At 49.1% G+C, this 17775-nt stretch overlaps 2 protein-coding genes across 2 annotated transcripts; both read left to right on the top strand.

Moving 5' to 3' along the window:
• The first annotated feature begins 792 nt into the window (after positions 1 to 792).
• LOC101772736 (phospholipase A1 EG1, chloroplastic/mitochondrial) lies at positions 793 to 2382 on the top strand. Its single transcript, XM_004972235.2, has one exon. The coding sequence runs from the start codon at positions 793 to 795 to the stop codon at positions 2143 to 2145; it is 1353 nt and encodes a 450-aa protein (XP_004972292.2). The 3' UTR covers positions 2146 to 2382.
• Positions 2383 to 15898: 13516 nt separating this feature from the next.
• On the top strand, positions 15899 to 17449 carry LOC101773147 (phospholipase A1 EG1, chloroplastic/mitochondrial). Its single transcript, XM_004972236.2, has one exon. It carries the CDS (start codon positions 16005 to 16007, stop codon positions 17244 to 17246), a length of 1242 nt encoding a protein of 413 aa, XP_004972293.2. The 5' UTR covers positions 15899 to 16004; the 3' UTR covers positions 17247 to 17449.
• Positions 17450 to 17775: the final 326 nt, after the last annotated feature.

The following is a 17775-nucleotide window of genomic DNA, read 5'->3' on the forward strand; positions in this document are numbered from 1 at the left end:
AACCTTGCGTGAATCTAGTCCTACAGCATCATGAATACTCCGCAGTCCAGATTAGTTAAATTCACCCTTCTGGAAGTCAATCCTTCGGAAGAACCATGGTTGAAATTTCTCCCTACCTGCAACAGCTCGAGCCCCTGCCTGCCCATTCTCCCACTTGGCCACCTGCGCCCGTCAGCGGGGTGCCTCCTGCGGCGCGGCCTCCCGTGCCCACCCGCACGGCCGCCGTCCCAACGCGCCTTGATACCGTCCGCTAGCCCACACACGGTCCATGGAGCTTGGGACCTAGGGTTTCGTCGGTGGGATTTGGATGAGGAAAGAGGAGGGTCGGGAGAAAGAAGACTACCGAAGGGAGAAGGGAGAAAGAGAGGCCCTTGACCAGCGGATGGGTCCAATAGGTAAGGGTATTTTGGTCACAACATTAACAATCTGACAGGCTTCCATGGGTAAAAAATGAGTCTGGTGGACGGAACCGACTGCAGTATCGTACAGGGAAGATTGAAATTTCAAGTGTCACAGAGGGAATTGGTCTATCTTCTAGTATCATGCAGGGAATTTTCTTGTTTTGTTTAGTTCAGCTGCATATTCAGCTGTACGCCTGTACGGAGTGTTCGCTGCTACCCCCATTCAAGTGTTCAACCAACCACTACTCGATCAGGCTATGCGCTGATGACGAAGGGCGCCCCATTCCCTCATGCGTCCAACAAAAAATTCTATTCGCGATCAACTCGAAACGGCTATATATATGCGCGCCCGATCGATCCACTGGTCCAGTACCAATCCGTGCATGAACAAATGGCATCCACTGCCACGATCCAACCGCGATCCGCTCTTCACAAGGCCAGGAGCCCAGGGCGTCCTAAACCATGCCGAGCGCGCGTGGTCGCGGCCGCCGCCACGGTTAGCACGGCGGCGACGACGACGGCGATGGCCGCTGCCGAGAGGACGCGCGCGCCGGCCGCCTCAGTGGCGAGGATGAAAAGCACGGGGAGGAGGGCGGCGTCGGTCGCGAGCATGTGGAGGCAGGTCCAGGGGTCCCATGACTGGGACGGCCTGCTCCGGCCGCTGCACCCCGTGCTTCGCGACGAGGTGGCGCGGTACGGCGAGCTCGTCGCCGCCTGCTACAAGGTGCTCGACGTGGACCGGTCGTCGGCGCGGTACATGTGCTGCAAGTACGGCAAGGAGCGCGTGCTCGAGGAGGCCGGCGTGGCCGGGGCAGGGTACGAGGTGACGCGCTACGTCTACGCCACGCCCGACGTGGCCGGGCCGCCGTCCACCTCCAGCTGGGTTGGGTACGTCGCCGTGTCCACCGACGAGATGACCCGGAGGCTCGGCCGGCGCGACGTCCTCGTCTCGCTCCGCGGCACGGTGACGCAGGCGGAGTGGGCGGCCAACCTCATGAGCGCTCTCGAGCCGGCGCGCCTCGACGCGCGCGGCGCGCACCCGGACGTCAAGGTCGAGTCGGGCTTCCTCAACCTCTACACCTCCTCGGCCGATTCCGGCGGCGGCGGCGGCATGGGGAGCTGCCGGGACCAGCTTCTCCGCGAGGTGTCCCGCCTCGTCACGTCTTTCTCCAAGGACCACCCCGACGAGGACATGAGCGTCACACTGGCCGGCCACAGCATGGGCAGCGCCCTGGCGATGCTGCTCGGCTACGACCTCGCAGAGCTCGGCCTCAACCGCGACGCGTCCGGGCGTCGCGTTCCGGTCACCGTGTTCTCCTACGGCGGGCCACGGGTCGGCAACGCGGCCTTCAAGGAGCGCTGCGACGAGCTCGGCGTGAAGGTGCTGCGCGTCGCCAACGTCCGCGACCCGGTGACCATGCTCCCGGGCGCCCTCCTCAACGAGGGCACAAGGGGGTTCCTCGCCGGCTTGGGCGGCGACCGCTACACGCACGTCGGCGTGGAGCTGGCCCTCGACTTCCTCCGCCTCCGAGACCCGGCGAGTGTGCATGACCTCGGCGCGTACGTGTCGTCGATCAAGGCCGAAACCTGCGGCAAGGTGCCAAATGCGGCGGTGGACGGCAGCCGAGGCGGCGTTCTCGCCAAGGCGATGGAGTTCGTCGAGGGACAGCGTGCGGTCGCGTTCGCGTGGAAGAAGGCTGCCCTGCAAATGGGCGGCCTGGTGCAGACGCTGGGGATGATCTGAGCTCAGCAAGCAACCGGCGGTCAGGATTAACCGGGCAGTGATCCTCTTGGACAATTTTATTTTTGGAGGATTCCAGGTGTTTTTTAGCCGATTTCCTCTGTATAGATCGATTGATTAGCGTGACTTGATCGCCGTAGAAGCGCGATCAAAGATGATATTCTTTGTTCATTTCATCTTAGTTGGCACAGTGTATAGCTTTTCTTCTTCTTTCTTTTCGGAGAAGGAAAAATTTCAAAATACTCCCCTCGAGTATAACCAAAGTTTGGATAACCCTCTAAAGTATTTCTTAGTTTAGTTTACCCCTAAATTATGACATTTTGTTTAATTTACCTCTTAACACAATTTGTATTTTTGTTTCTTCATGCACAAGTGGAGTCTTTAGTTCAAATTTTGAAATTTTGTAAGATGATAGCAGACATCATAAGACATATTAGAAAACTATATCATAATTTTTATTATTATTTTAATAGGGTAGAATTTTTAATAAGAAAATTTATCCTTGAGATACAAATTATATAAAAAATAATGATGAAAAATTCATAAATAATTTTAAAATATAGATTACGATGTCCACTACCATCCTACAAAGTCTCAAATTAAAATTCGACTTGTGTATGGAGGAAAAAAGGATTAATTGTATTACAGGATAAATTGAACCAAATAGCATAGTTTAGGAGTAAATTGAACCAAAACATAGTTAGGGGATTATATGAACTTTCGCTATACTTGAAGGGAGTAATTTGGACATATTACTTTGAAAATGGGTTAAATTTAATTTGTATAAACATGATTTTTATGTACCCCTAACAAAAAATATAAAACTATATTGAGTGCTCCTGATGTCATCCTAATCGTTTTCATCTCCACCGTGCCATGGCCAAAAGAAGTTGAAGCTCGAGGTCAATTCCCATAGGGATGAAAGTATTGTGAGTAGTGTTGGGAATAGTTCCACTGACTTTATAGAAGTAGAGTAGCACAACTTATAAGCATTAGGATGTGCTCACCCATCATACTAGTTTTTTTGAGAATAGTCTAAATATTGTTATTGTTGTTCATTCATGCTCAGGCTTGTGATGCGCTCCAAAGATCCGGGGGAATTCATGCGCTTAGAAGTAGAGGCCGAAGGCGCATTTCTCGTGGAGCTCTTTGACGGTGCACAATACTACCAGGTGGTAGTATAGAGTATAGGTTGTTTTTTATATGGGTAAAATTGTAATTAATCTAGGGGCCTGTCTATCTAGACGGGCCCGACCGCCACCACACGCACGCACGCCGCGGCGCCCGATCACCCGGTAACGCCACGTGCTCTATCTTTCGTGCCTGTGAAGAATTTTCCTCAGAAGCTTTCATCAATGGTTTCATTTCTCGATCATCTCAAATATACATGTGGATCGAGAGACGTAACGTTTTTTCTGCTTTGGTATTCGAGAACGCATTTAGAATCAATTCAGAGCCGGCCGTGCAGCCTCGTCGCAACAAGCTGGGGAAGGCTGTGCATTGCGGCTTGAGCGTTCCATGGTTAAGAGCTTCCTCGTGTTCACCTCGGACTCTGGCAGCGTGCAGCGGCGAGCGGATCAGCGTTCGTCGTCGATGGCTGGGCTCCCTCCCGGCCTCCACATCCCTAGGCACCGTGGGCTCGCAACGTGCCGGCGTTGTTGCTGGAGCGTCTCCGGTTGTGCCGCAGCCTTGCCGACGCGCTTGGATGGGCGCGTGAACCTGGCGGAGGCTCGAGATCGAGCACGATCGATCCAATCATACCCCTATACTACTCGTACTACTCATGTATACTACCTATACTACAACTTAAGGTTTTAGTAGTATACAATTAATCTCAACCATCAGATCCTTATATACGAGTCCTTTTCGAACAGTAGTATAAGATAGTATTGTGTACCGTAAAAGAGCTCTTCTCGTGGGGGCGGTGAGCTCAAAAAAAACATTGATTCTCGTGGGGGCGGTGAGCTCAAAAAACATTGAACTAAATGCACAGGCGAACACCAATCAGCCAAAACTTCGTCACAGGGAGGAGGATCTGGTGCCTCGCACGACGACGACGGATCCAAACCCAAGCACAATGCATAACTCAGAAAGGGGATGAACTTGTTGAAAACGTCTACATAGACTCCAACCTAGACACAATAAGGTGTATATACCCTACGAGCGGTTCCTTGACACTGTAAACCTTAGCGATCATGTAATCGGAGCAATCCTTGCTCGAAGCAGAGCGGACGAACACACAATAGAACCCATCCAATCTATTCGATTTACTCGTCAAGAAGAGCTAAGCTTATCTTCCTTTTGTGCTTCTTGTTCTATCTGTACATTAATATAACATTTTGTCCCGAAAATCACATTCTTCGGTTAGGAGCTACGTAACATCTACTCGGGTATTTTTACTTCTACACTCGAATTTCTCAACCATTGGATCTGCATCCAATGCCTCCTTCTTTTTCTACATTCGTTCCTCTTCTTTGGTTAAACAACAGCCCCGTGCTTCTTTCTCCTGAGTCCTGACTCGAAAAACATCAGCCAACTTCTTCCTCGACGCCGATGCCCCAGCCCCACGCTCCTCCACTCCACATCACTGCGCCTTCTTTTTCCCTTCCGGATCTCGACAAGCCAGTGTACGCAAGTAATGGGCGCCAGCTCCGTCTCGCCTCGCACGCACATCGATCGACCAAAAGGGTTGATCATGGCCGCTGCTAGGAAGCTGTCGCCGGAGACCTTGCTGCTGCTGGTGTCATCTGGCGGTGCGTGGTGTAGTGTAGCTCGATCGAGTACGTGCATCGATCGGAGACCTGCCGCGCTGTGCGTGCGTACGTGTCAGCGAGCGAGTGTTCCGTGCACGGAACGTGCATATTTGGCGTATACACATGGTCGTGGACTTTACAGCTAGCTAGCTAGTAGCCATAATCTTCTACACTTACGTACGCACGTTTATATCCATCCGTGTGCTGGATGGTATATGGTACAACATCGTTGTATCGATGCCACGCACACGTACGTACGCCTTCCAAGTTTCCGGGAAGCGGCACGTATTGACGTGTGTACGTACGTATAACGGATTAAAGCGATCGACCGGCCGTGCGTGCGCCACTTGTGCGGCCGGCCGGCCACGTTGACTCGCAGGTGCCGCAGGACCACCAACCAGCACCAGCCCCGGCCGGCACGACGACACCGGTCGCCGGCTGCGGTTAGCCGGCCGCTTGCCGGTCAAGTCCAAAAGCTCGCTCGATCGCGTCAAGTTGCATGATCGGGACGCAGGCCGCAAATTATAAGCACACAAATGCACAGGACCTGATCATGGTGATGGTACGTGCATGGAACCTTGCCCACGTTACATTGCATCCGGTCCGTCAACAGGGTTAAAAGGGGGTCGTCGTCGTCGTCGTCCAAAGCCACGGAATCCGTGACCGGCCGGACATCTTGCTTGTTGCCATGAAAGAGAGAAGCAGTCTCGTTCATGCTCCTGTCTGGTGCGCCTAATTATACAGTACATGGGGAAAGAAGAAAAAACAACTAACCACGCGCGCACGTCGCCGTCGACGGTAACCGCCGCCGCGCCGGTCGATTCCGATCGGCCTTATTAGTGCAGTGTTGTCTGTTGAGGACGGGTGGTGAGCGCGACGGAGAGAAGGATGGATGGGCCGGCGGTCGCTTTCGGTTGACACCGGAGTTATTAAGAGCGCGCGAGGCGGAGCCCTGGTAGATGATCTCCTGCAGGGCTGCTCTGCTTGAGTGGCTGGCCAGCAACACGCCATGTCGACGAGCTCCACTCCGCAAGTCAGTCATGTTCACTCTCAGTCTCTCACAGTCAGTCTCACTCCACCGCCTTAATGTCCTGCCCCCTGTACGCTGAGCACGACGTGCTCTTGCTCCTCCTTTTGCCCGTCGACCTCGCTCATCAACCCCGTCCATCTCCGGCGGTCTTCACTCTTCACACGCATGCAGCGCGATCGAGCTAGCTCCAGGCTCCAGCAATCGCGGAACTGCAGCTAGGCAAGGTACCAAGATCAGGTGAGAACAGAGTGACACATTAGTATGCCTAATTACTAATTACTGTCCGCTAACATTGACTTTTTTGACGCTTAACCTCAGTGCGTACGTTACATGGCAGTAACTTGTAAGTATGGTACCTAGTAAATAAAGTATGCCTATGATCCTTGCTGTACGTTCAGCGAGTATAGTAGGTGGTCAAGCAGATCTAGTCTCAGCCAGATTTTTAAAAAACAAGGATTCATCAAGGTACGTACTAGAGGTAGCTAGTTTCTTGCTAGAATGCGACTCTGTTTCGCTTGCTTGCCGGTTTGGTGAGTCAAGCAATCGGCAGGAAAGCGAAGCAATGATTCAGATCCTCCAGGAAGAAACCACTAGAGACACAGAGGACCAACTGGACAAGCAAGAGAGCACAGTGAGCAACAGATGACGCTTGCTCAATCAGCGCTGTTCCCACGGCAACACATGAGGGCCACAGAAATGGTTCCCTCCTACTAATTCCCAAACAGAGCACTACGTCACCCACTCCCAGTCCTACTCTGTCACTAATTAATACGCAAAAAAGGAGTAGTATCTTTCAGTGACCAGTGCATCGAATGTTCACTCGCGGCCGTAGGTTGAAAGTTTCACGAAGAGTTTCATGAGCATTCATTTCCATCACATATTACTGACTTAACAAGATTTACGAAGAGAGGAGGTATTTCATCATATGTGAAAGAAGTTTCATCCTTATGACACTCAACAAGCACAGTTACCTACTCCCTCCATTCCAAATTGTAGGTCATTTAGATTTTTCTAGGTTCATAGATATTATTATACATCTAGACATACACTATATTTAGGTGCATATAAAAAACTATGCATCTGAAAAAGCTAAAATGACTTATAATTAGAAACGGAGGGAGTAGTTACCCGTCTTGATAACTGTGCACTGGAACTAGTTGTACAGAGATAGAGAGAGAGGAGGAGGAGGAAATCGTCAACGCCTTGATGACGGATGCCAACAGCGCACCTGCATCAGCGGCGAGCTGGGTGTCCAACCGTGTGGACGCCTGCGGTGTAACAGCGTGGCTGGAGCAGCGCCCAAGTCAACACTCGAGCTGCATGCCTCCGCTTCTTTATTTCTCCCTGTCGCGAGCCCGGCCGGGGACTTGCCCTGATAAGATGTCAAGAATTCAGGCCGTGCAATTCATCCATCTCTCCCGGCCAATCACTTGCCGAACCTGTTTCTTTTCTTTTTCCCAACCTTTTCCATTCCCGATGATCAGCATCATCGCACCAATTAGATTATTACTACTCCTAATCACAGAAATGGAGATGCAGCGGCGCGACGGCGGCGTGCTGGCCAAGGTGATGGAGTTCGTTTTCTCAAAAAAAGGTGATGGAGTTCGTGGGGCGGCAGATGGGAGGCCTGGACGCCTGGTGCAGACTGCAGACCCTGGGGCTGATCTGAGGTGACGAACCGGCGGTCAGGATTAAGTGATTAACCAACCGTCCAGCGATCCTCTTGGACAATTTACTTTTTGGAGGATTTCGGGTGGTTTTTTTAGCCGATTTCCTCTGTATAGATTGATGGATTAACGCAACCTGATCGTTGTAGCAGCGAGATCAGAAGGGAGTTCTTGGTTCATTTCGTTTTTGTTGGCACAGACACGTTGTCCAGCTATTGACAATGTAACTGGAGCAAGGCTTCTGGTATGTCGCTTCTCTCAAGCTGTGTGTATCACACGGGCATCTCATCTACAAAGATGTTGAGTGGTCTAGGTGTTGGATCTGAATCGGACGGCCTCGTCGATCCGATGACAATTGACTGATCATCACCAAGCAACTACCCAAGTGTCCTAGGCTCTCCTTAGCTCGTGGGACGTTCGGTTGCTATGCTAAAAGTTGGATGCGGGTCCCCAAGTGCGTCACTGTATATTCGGCAAGGCTATTTAGCCGATGCTTCTTTTCCTCTTTTTTACAATGAAAAATGTTCCCCCAAAATGCTACCAGCATTACTGCTCCATCCAAAAAAAAGACAATTCGAAATGCTAGGTAATATGATGTCAGGTCTAAAAAGATCAGAGCCGGGCCCCTCGAAGCTGTGCTTTTCAGGATTCTGGGCATGCTTAGCTGCAACCTCATCTGGGAACCACCTACAGTTTCCACTTGTAGTTTATTTCAAATATTATAAATATTTAATCATCATCAGTTGCTTGCTCAATTATTTGAGAGAGATTCCTACCGATCCAATTCCAGAGTTCCATGTTGCTTTCCCCTAGGATTTGTTCGTCCTGCTCTTGCAAACTGCCTGGCTTTTCAGTTTCTTTATTAGATGTATCTGCTGGGACTAAAATATTAGGGAATGCAGCTCATGAACCTGTGTGAGCAGGCCAAAACATTAGCAGATTGCAACTGGGATTGATCCCCCCCCCCCCCCCCCAAATCACCAACCACGCAGCCGCATTTTTATTAAAATTTGACAATAGATGAGACAAAATTGTAGGTTGCCTAGTGTGGTTTTGCTTCCAACATTTAAAGGATGATGTTAATATTTCTCAAAATTGATGTTCTTGAACAATTATGGCCAAAATTAAAGCAATTGTTTGCTCTAGCGCATGGATAGTACATTAAACCTCCCCAACTCTCACTCTCCAAAGAAATCTGCCAATTCCTTATACAGAATTGTTTTTTTTCTGAACTGCGCAACTTGTTATCATAAATAATTCAAAATAAATATGGATGCCTTAAATTGGTACATAAGAAAACACATATACCTTTAGTGGATTATCACAATAAGAAATATATGTACTCCATGATCCATGTGTTCATGAATATATTATGCTTTGGGTCATAGACTTATCGAACTATCATATTAAAAATGCAGAGTCTTTAGCACTTAATATTTACCTTGAAAATGCGGGTAATATTCCTAGTACTTTTCTTAACAATGCGGTATTTTTAATGCCATAGTCTAGTACCAATACTTTTTAAAAAATAAAATCGAATAGCATTAACAACAGAGTACCTTGTATCGGAATCATACACCAAAACATCAGCCCCTGGCAGCCACATAGGTTCCTTTCTTTCGTGATCGACGTGGTAATTGACCTGGCAGGATGATATTTGACACAAGAACGACCTGTCTGCACCAAACCAAGCTCAACATATTAACTAGCAAACGACAAAACAAGTTGTCAGTATTTAACTCCACACCTACCAACAGATCCTACGGTCATGTCAGAATATTTCGTTTCTGATCTTGCCTCGTATGCTAATCTGATATCCTGCATAAATATCATGAACTTAAAGGTTTGGATTCCAAGTTTCCAACACATGAACCCCCAAATAACCAAGATATCTTTCTGCGTTCCAAACGGGATTTATAAAAAGACTTCAAATTAAAATGCCATCTCGAGTCGCCATTTAGCTCCATAAACGTAAAAGTTTTTTTTCTGAATACGCAAAAGAGTTACGTATCTTTCGATTAAGAAGAAGGTCAAAGTTTCGTACAACGCGGGTCTACAGGGCGCACGCACATGGCTAGGGAATGTTAGGTGATTACATGATGGAATTTACAACCGAAAAGCGCGTAAACCTAGGTACTAATACACTAGGTCGTACGCTGCATTGCCGCTTGTAGTGGCCAACCTACAGAACAAAGGTGCTTTGCTCCTGCAGAGCACCAGTAGGCTGCCTGCTCCTTGACGTCTGTCATGAGCTGTGCTGGTTGCTTGGGGCTGCTTCTTGTGAACACTCGGTCGTTAACGTTGCTTCCAAACCGTCCATAAAACCAATATGTATGTAGAGTCCATCCCTTTCTTCTTCGGCTTGGCGAGCCTCCTGCACTTCTGAATCCAATCATCCACCATGCTTATCCCTTGAACTGGCGCCTAATGAGGAATGCGCGGTAGGGAGCAGATAGCATGCCAAATTTGTTGCGTGTATGAGCAGTGTGAGAACAGGTGATCTGTTGTTTCTGCTTCCTGATCGCATAAACGCAAAAGTGACATTTAACTGGGACTGCGAGCCTGACGGCTTTCATCTTAACGAAGCCATTGGAGGATTAGCACCGTAATCAAGAAGAACCTTTGTGTCCATACACGTAGGCATGGACAGGACGTTAGCATATCCAACTGAACGCAAAATCTGAACTGAACCAGATCACGCGACCAGCGAGGACCGCGTCCTGTTCGATGCTCAGGATCTCGGAGGCATCCGTGCCACGATCCTGGCGCGGCATGCTTGATTGAGCAGGACAGAATCTTGCGATCCCAGCTAGCTCTGCAGGAAATGCCTCCTAAACAATGCAATCTGACCTCTTCACTGCTCATCATCTGGAGTTCAGTTCAGCTACTTCGCTTTTTGTAGTACCCCCTTGCCAGCACAACTCCATATCCTTTGAGCTATCCAAGTCACATCGCCAATGCAAATCTTTTTAAAATTTGAAAATAAAAAAACTTGAGATAATTTTGGAGTTGATATGAATATCAGCAGGGATTGCAATTCCCGACGCGTTTTTGAACTAGAGAACTAGCAGTGGACAGCTACTGTAAGCATGGCGGCATGGGGCATTCTCGTTTTGCTATGTTGCAGGTGAACTTTTCAGCTTGCAAAGTTGCAATCCAGCTGCACATACAGTTGTACGCGGTGTGACCTGCACTCGCATTCAAGAAGTTCAACAACCACTACTCGATCGGGCAATGATAAGGCTACGAAAACAGGGTATAGATCCTCGCCGCCCATAATTCCATATGCAGCCATGGCAGTCAATGGAACGGCAGAAGAAACCAAAAAAGAGTCAGGCATTCAGCTGGACTGACAACACCACGGCGAATGGATATTTCGGTGTTCTGTTACAGTCATCGCAGCAGTGTCGATCCCAAACGTCCAGTTAGATCTCTGTCAGCCGTGAATCAGCGACGTACACGTCCCTGTCAGCGAGGTTTACGGCGGCCGCGGTCGGTTTCCGGCGAGAGCGGGCCAAGCAAGAACCAACCCCTGCGCATGATTGCGCGCGCGGGTCGGCGTCGTCGTCGTCGTCGTCATCAGCCAATCACCCCCCACCCCACACATGGGGGATCAGATTCGAGGCCGACGGAAGCGCGGCAATCAATGGGGATCCTTTTCGGGACGCGACGGGGTCTCGGCGATCTGGACGGCCAATAGCCGGCCAGGTCTGCGCGTAGGTAGCTGCTCCGGCGACGGCGACGGCTCCGACAGTAGAGCAACTGTTCACTCTCGCTCTCACTCGAACGACGCATCCTCCCGTCACCCTCAGCTCCCCATCGCCATTGCCCCAATTACGGCGAGCTACAGGGACATGGCCGGCCGTTCCTTTCGCCTCCGATCTTCCACGGAAAGCCGCAAGGTATATACGGCTGTTGTTCTGTGAAATTACTGTCTGTGAGTGATGCGGCCCCACGACCGTTTAAACCAACTAACCGATGCCTTCTGGAGTACAGGGACGGATCCCCAACCGAGAATGACTGTTTTACTGTGGCGCTAGCAGCGGTGATGGTGATCACGAACTCCAGCGAGATGAGCTGAGCTGAGCTGAGCTGAGCCATGCTTATCACGCAATGCCGCGAGCAGGAGCACGAGCAGCGCATGCGCGGATAGTTCATCCTTGCGTGTGTTGCCATTTTTTTCGATGTGATCGAAAAGGTGAAATGGTCGTCGTGGCAGCAGCCGGCCACCGGCGAAAGAAAGTTGAACGACTGCAACTGCAACCGAGAAAGGAACGAAGCAACCGGAGCATCAGCGACTTGCAAAGTTATTATGCGATCGAGGCCGGAAAGCGCCGACGACCACCGGCGCGTGCGACGCGGCCGGATGTTGGGTGTCAGGGCGGTGCGCGGGGGGGGCGGCGGCGTGTCTTTCTCCGGCCGATGCCTACGCCGTAACCACGACAATGCCGCCGGCCGGGAGACCCAGGGGCCACCTACATGTGCATCAACCGACATCCTATAGAATTATAGATGCAATCCATCGATCAGTTGTGCTCTCACCAAAGAGGTATTTCTTCTTCTTGCAAAACATAATAGTTGGCTTTTTGGTAACGTGTCGGTCGCTAAGTCGCTGAAATATAATTGACTGAAGAAGATACATGTAAACAGAAGAAGCAATACAATGCAAGTCCGATGGGTAGATGTGATGTACATCTGATCCGGATGTATGGTTCGGGGGTCCTTTTCGCTCCGCTTTTCGAGAGCAAATGAAGCTCACATCACCGACCAACCCCAATGAAAGCCCCCAAAAGCGAGCGAGCCAAGGAAGAATTAGCGGCCACGTACCTACGTGAGACGATGGTGTGTCATGCTAGATCCGCAATCAATTAACATATCGTCGTTATGGGGGGCATGGAGCGCGCGGGGGCCATATACATGGCCTCCGTTCGTGCACGTAGGGTCGCAAGGACGAGCAGGGTCATGGGCTAGCTCACTTGGTGTTGTGCTGATGCCGTGGATTATTGATTGCCCAATTGGCCGCGTAGGAAACCGTCTCCATCGCCTGCTTCAATACGCTTCACTTCAACTTCGTCGTCGTCGTGCGTCGTGCTCCTCAAACTTTTAACACTAACAGCCGCCCGCTGCAGGCCCATGCACAGGGCCCATTGCTTTAGTACGCCTCCTTTTTGCGTCGACGGGTGTGGGCCCAACATTTTGTTTTGGGGATTAAAAGGAAATACATAGCAGAGATTGTTTCCCTATTTTTTTTCTTTGAAAAATATACACCATTCGCATAAAAATTATCCTTGACGTTTAGTGTGGCACCTCATTGGCAGGGAAGCCGATACCTATTTATTATTATTTTTTTATTCCGAATCCATTTAATTTGCTCCCACGGGAAGTCGAACCTAAACCTGTTGAGTGTTACTCAAGTGCTCTAACCGCTAGGCTAGATATCCTTTCACATACCTCCTTATTTTGAAATTAAAATAATTTAACTTTTTTATTTGGCACTTGTTGAACTTTCATTTCTTATCTTGACACTTCCGTCTATTCTGCAAGTTAACTTGTGCGAACAATAACGATTCTCTCCCCTCTTTTCCTGACCAAAGCAACGTTCAAATTACCTCCAAAATCCATGAAACTTTTTTATACGATAGATGAAGATAAATCCATTTTGCATAAAAATACATATGTAGAAATTCACAGAAAAAGGCCATCTTTGAAGAATATCCAAATTTTTAGGGCACAAACATCCTTCAAAAAATTATAGAAAAATACCTAATATTCCTATTTTGGATGAAGTAATTTAAAAAATTATTTTATACCATAAGTTTTGAAGAGAATTTTGAACTTCTTCAACAAAAACAAATTTTAAGTTCTTTAACAAAATTGAATTTCTAAAATAACTTCAAATTCATTGAGTAACTTGTGATTGAAAATAATTTTATAAATTACTTCACCCCATGAAAGTTATATTACAAAATTTCCATATTTTTTGGAAAGTAAGGTTGTTCCCTAAAAATTTAGACAATCTTCAAAAGTAGCTTATCTTGGTGGATCTCAGCTTTAAGCTTTCAAATGCCTCATATGTGTTTTTTTATGTAAAATGAGTTCATTTCCAAATGTTGTATAACTATAAAAAGTTTTGTGATTTTTGGAGGTGATTTAAATGTCGTTTTGGTCAACAAAAGAGTGGTTATTGTTCACACAAGTTAACTGGCATAATGCACTGAAGTGTCAAATGAGCAATAAAGGTTCATGCCATTGTCAAATAAGAAAGTTCAAACTTTTCAATGTCAAATAAGAAAGTTTCTACTTTCTAATTATCAAATAGAGAATTTTCTCTTAATTTTTAAGTGACCATATGATCACAGTTTCTTAAGGTTTTTATGTTAGGGCTGGGGTTTTTTAGGGTTTCACATGTATATGACATTATGACCATATGAGAACACACGCTCTTTTCATCCAGTGTGTATGCACATGAAATTTGTCATTTTATATGAATTAAACTTGAATGAGTTTGAACTTCAACTTTTGCATGGATGCATAGCATAGTCTTAGGTGTACATGTACGAAGATTGTTTTTCCAAAACTTCTATGTTTATATACTTTTGAGATGAATTTGCAAATTTTCAATATTCACAGTGTTTTCACCATATATGCACTTGAGGATGGGGAGGTCCATGCATGGAAGAGATAGATACAGAAAGGAGGAGGGAGGCCAACCAAGGGTGCCCATGCCACTATCACTAGATGTTGTTGTAACCTCGGTAGCTACTATCCTCTGTGATGCCCTATTGCTCGTTGTTTCTCTTTGCACTCTTTGCACTCCCACTATCAACCTCCACCTCAAATGAGTCAATGTCATATGCTGGACAATGAAAGCTTAGAGTTGAAGCGAACCCTGCACGACACCCTCTAGAGGTGTAGCACCTCCACCAACGCACCGGCACTACTAACCCCTCTTCTATGGCACGATCTTTAGTGTGTGTTTGGGTACGACATGTTTGGTTGTAGAGAAGTTGAACTAAGGGGGTGTTTGGATACTAGGTGCTAAACTTTAGCAGCGTCACATCGGATGTTCGGATGCTAATTAGGAGGACTAAACACGAACTAATTATAAAACTAATTGCAAAACCCTGTGCTAATTCGAGAGACGAATCTATTAAGCCTAATTAACCCATCATTAGCAAATGGTTACTGTAGCACCACATTATAAAATCATGGAATAATTAGGCTTAATAGATTTGTCTCGCGAATTATACTCCATCTGTGCAATTAGTTTTGTAATTAGACTATGTTTAATACTTCTAATTAGCATCAAACATCCGATGTGACAGGTGCTAAACTTTAGCATTGAGTATCCAAACGGGGCCTAAATGTCCAATGTCCTTGTAGAGCGGATGCCAGTCAACTAAACAATTTTGCATTGTGTGAGGTTAGGCTCTAGTACTATAATTTAATTTAGACATGTGCTAGATGGGTGTGCTTGTGTGCGTCCAGTTTGTACTTGAGAAAAGGACCCTATCTTATAGGTGCACGAGCTCTAGCTTCTGAAAAGGTTAGTTTTGTTTGTTACACATGGAAAATTTGGATGTAAAATGTGAAGAATGTACCATAGATGATCTGCATGAATAGTAAACGTGCATAAAAACATGGTAGTAGGATTTCTTGTACGTGTTAATTAAATCTATACCCAGTTTTTTTTACTTTAAATTAAAAAATCCCCTGGAACTTATGAATTGTCCAGATAAGCGTTAATAAGTTTCTAATAGTGGAAAGTTTGTCAAAATTCATAGCAAAAAATTTGCAAATCTGATTATTGCGTTGAAAGTTTGAAGGTTTATTTTTTTTCAAGTTGAGTGTATTGAGTTAAATTCGTGGTTCCTGTTTTTTTTTTGACAAATCCGATTATTGCGTTGAAAATTTGAAGGTTTATTTTTTCAAGTTGAGTTGTATTGAGTTAAATTTGAGGTTCTTGTTTATTATATTGAAAGATTTACATGGGTTGCTGTCCACGGTCTTTTATAGACCCATATTGCTCTCCATAGTTTGGCAACCTAATGGGGTATGCTAGACAGAGAGATGAGAGATCTTGAAGCGGGACTCTGACGACCGTTGCTGGGACGTCATCAACGTGCACGGGCGCCTACCAGCTGTCAGCTCTGGCCCTTGTCATGGCTGGTGCCATCCTTCTCCTCGACGTGGCTCAGCAAGGGGAAGGCACGCGTGTCCGTGCTCAATTCAAAACGCACTATATATACATGCGCGCCCGATCTCCCGGGACAGTACCAATCCGTGCACGAACAAATGGCATCCACAGCCACGATCCAACCGCGATGCTCCCTTCACCAGGCCACGAGCACCCGCCGTCGTAAACCGTGCCGCGCTCGAGTCGCCGCCGCCGCCACAGTGTGCACGGCGACGATGGCCGCCGCCGCCGAGAGGACGTGCGCGCCGGCCGCCGCGGTGGCGAGGACAAGCACGCGGAGGACGGCATCCGTTGCGAGCATGTGGAGGCAGGTCCAGGGGTCCCACGACTGGGACGGCCTGCTCCAGCCGCTGCACCCCGTGGTGCGCGACGAGGTGGCGCGCTACGGCGAGCTCGTCGGCGCCTGCTACAAGGTCCTGGACGTGGACCCGTCGTCGCCGCGGCACATGTGCTGCAAGCACGACAAGGAGAGCGTTCTCGAGGAGGCCGGTGCGGCCGGGGCAGGGTACGAGGTGACGCGGTACATCTACGCCACGCCCGACGTCGCCGGGCCGCCGTCCACAAGCGGCCGCTCCAGCTGGGTCGGGTACGTCGCCGTGTCCACCGACGAGATGACACTGCGGCTCGGCCGGCGCGACGTCCTCGTCTCCCTCCGCGGCACGGTGACGCAGGCGGAGTGGGCGGCCAACCTCATGAGCGCGCTCGAGCCGGCGCGCCTCGACGACGCGCGCGGCGCGCACCCGGGCGTCAAGGTCGAGTCGGGCTTCCTCAACCTCTACACCTCCTCGGCCGACAAGGCGGCGTGCCGGTCCTCCGTCGGCGGCATGGGGAGCTGCCGGGACCAGCTCCTCCGCGAGGTGTCCCGCCTCGTCACGTCCTTCTCCAAGGACCACCCCGACGAGGACATGAGCGTCACCCTGGCTGGCCACAGCATGGGCAGCGCCCTCGCGATGCTGCTCGGCTACGACCTCGCCGAGCTCGGCCTCAACCGCGACGCGTCCGGGCGCCGCGTGCCCGTCACCGTCTTCTCCTACGGCGGGCCCCGTGTCGGCAACGCGGCGTTCAAGGACCGGTGCGACGAGCTCGGCGTGAAGGTGTTGCGCGTCGCCAACGTCCGCGACCCGGTGACCATGCTCCCGGGTGCCATCCTCAACGAGGGCACGAGGGGATTCCTCGCCGGCTGGGCCGGCGACTGCTACACGCACGTCGGCGTGGAGCTGGCCATGGACTTCCTCCGCCTCCGGGACCCGGCGAGCGTGCATGACCTCGGCGCGTACGTGTCGTCGATCAAGGCGGAAACTTGCGGCAAGGCGCCGAATGCGGCGGCGGACGGCGGCCGAGGCGGCGTTTTCGCCAGGGCGATGGAGTTCGTCGAGGGACAGCGCGCCGCCGCGTCCGCGTGGAAGGAGGCCGCCCTGCAAATGGGCGGCTTGGTGCAGACGCTGCGCATGATCTGACGGCTTAGGAGTTTGTCATTTTTGCTGGCCACTGATTGTTGACCCTCTTGTCAATTTTTATTAGGGTTAATAATCAGTTAGTCAGAGTCACGTCCCTTTTTGCCATTTTGTCTGGCTGTAGTAGTATTTTTGTGAGAAGCAGAGTTTCTCCTTTTTTGTTGGAAGAAAGAATGGACATGCTTCTTCCATGTAAATACACTACACAGCCGGCAAGATGGGTTTTCAGTTTTCACATGTCTGATTCAAAAATTGAATGTTTGTTATAACTTTGGTTATGTTCGACCAAAATGTTAGCCAAAATTAAAACCCCATTCGGAACAAAATCGTCTAAAAACAAAACTTGCATGGCGCTCTTACCCAGCTATTAAAAATGGCAGTTTTATTTTATATATCCCAGGTACATGAAAAATGATGTAAGGCAACCAAAATCTTTTCAACATAGCCAACTAGCCCGACATAGAGCGGCCAGATGTAAGATTTTTTCCCTAAATGCAAGACATGCATTTCCATGCCAACATCCTTCTGTGGC

The sequence above is a fragment of the Setaria italica genome, chromosome V (assembly GCF_000263155.2).
Source record: "Setaria italica strain Yugu1 chromosome V, Setaria_italica_v2.0, whole genome shotgun sequence".
Taxonomy (NCBI): Eukaryota; Viridiplantae; Streptophyta; class Magnoliopsida; order Poales; family Poaceae; genus Setaria; species Setaria italica.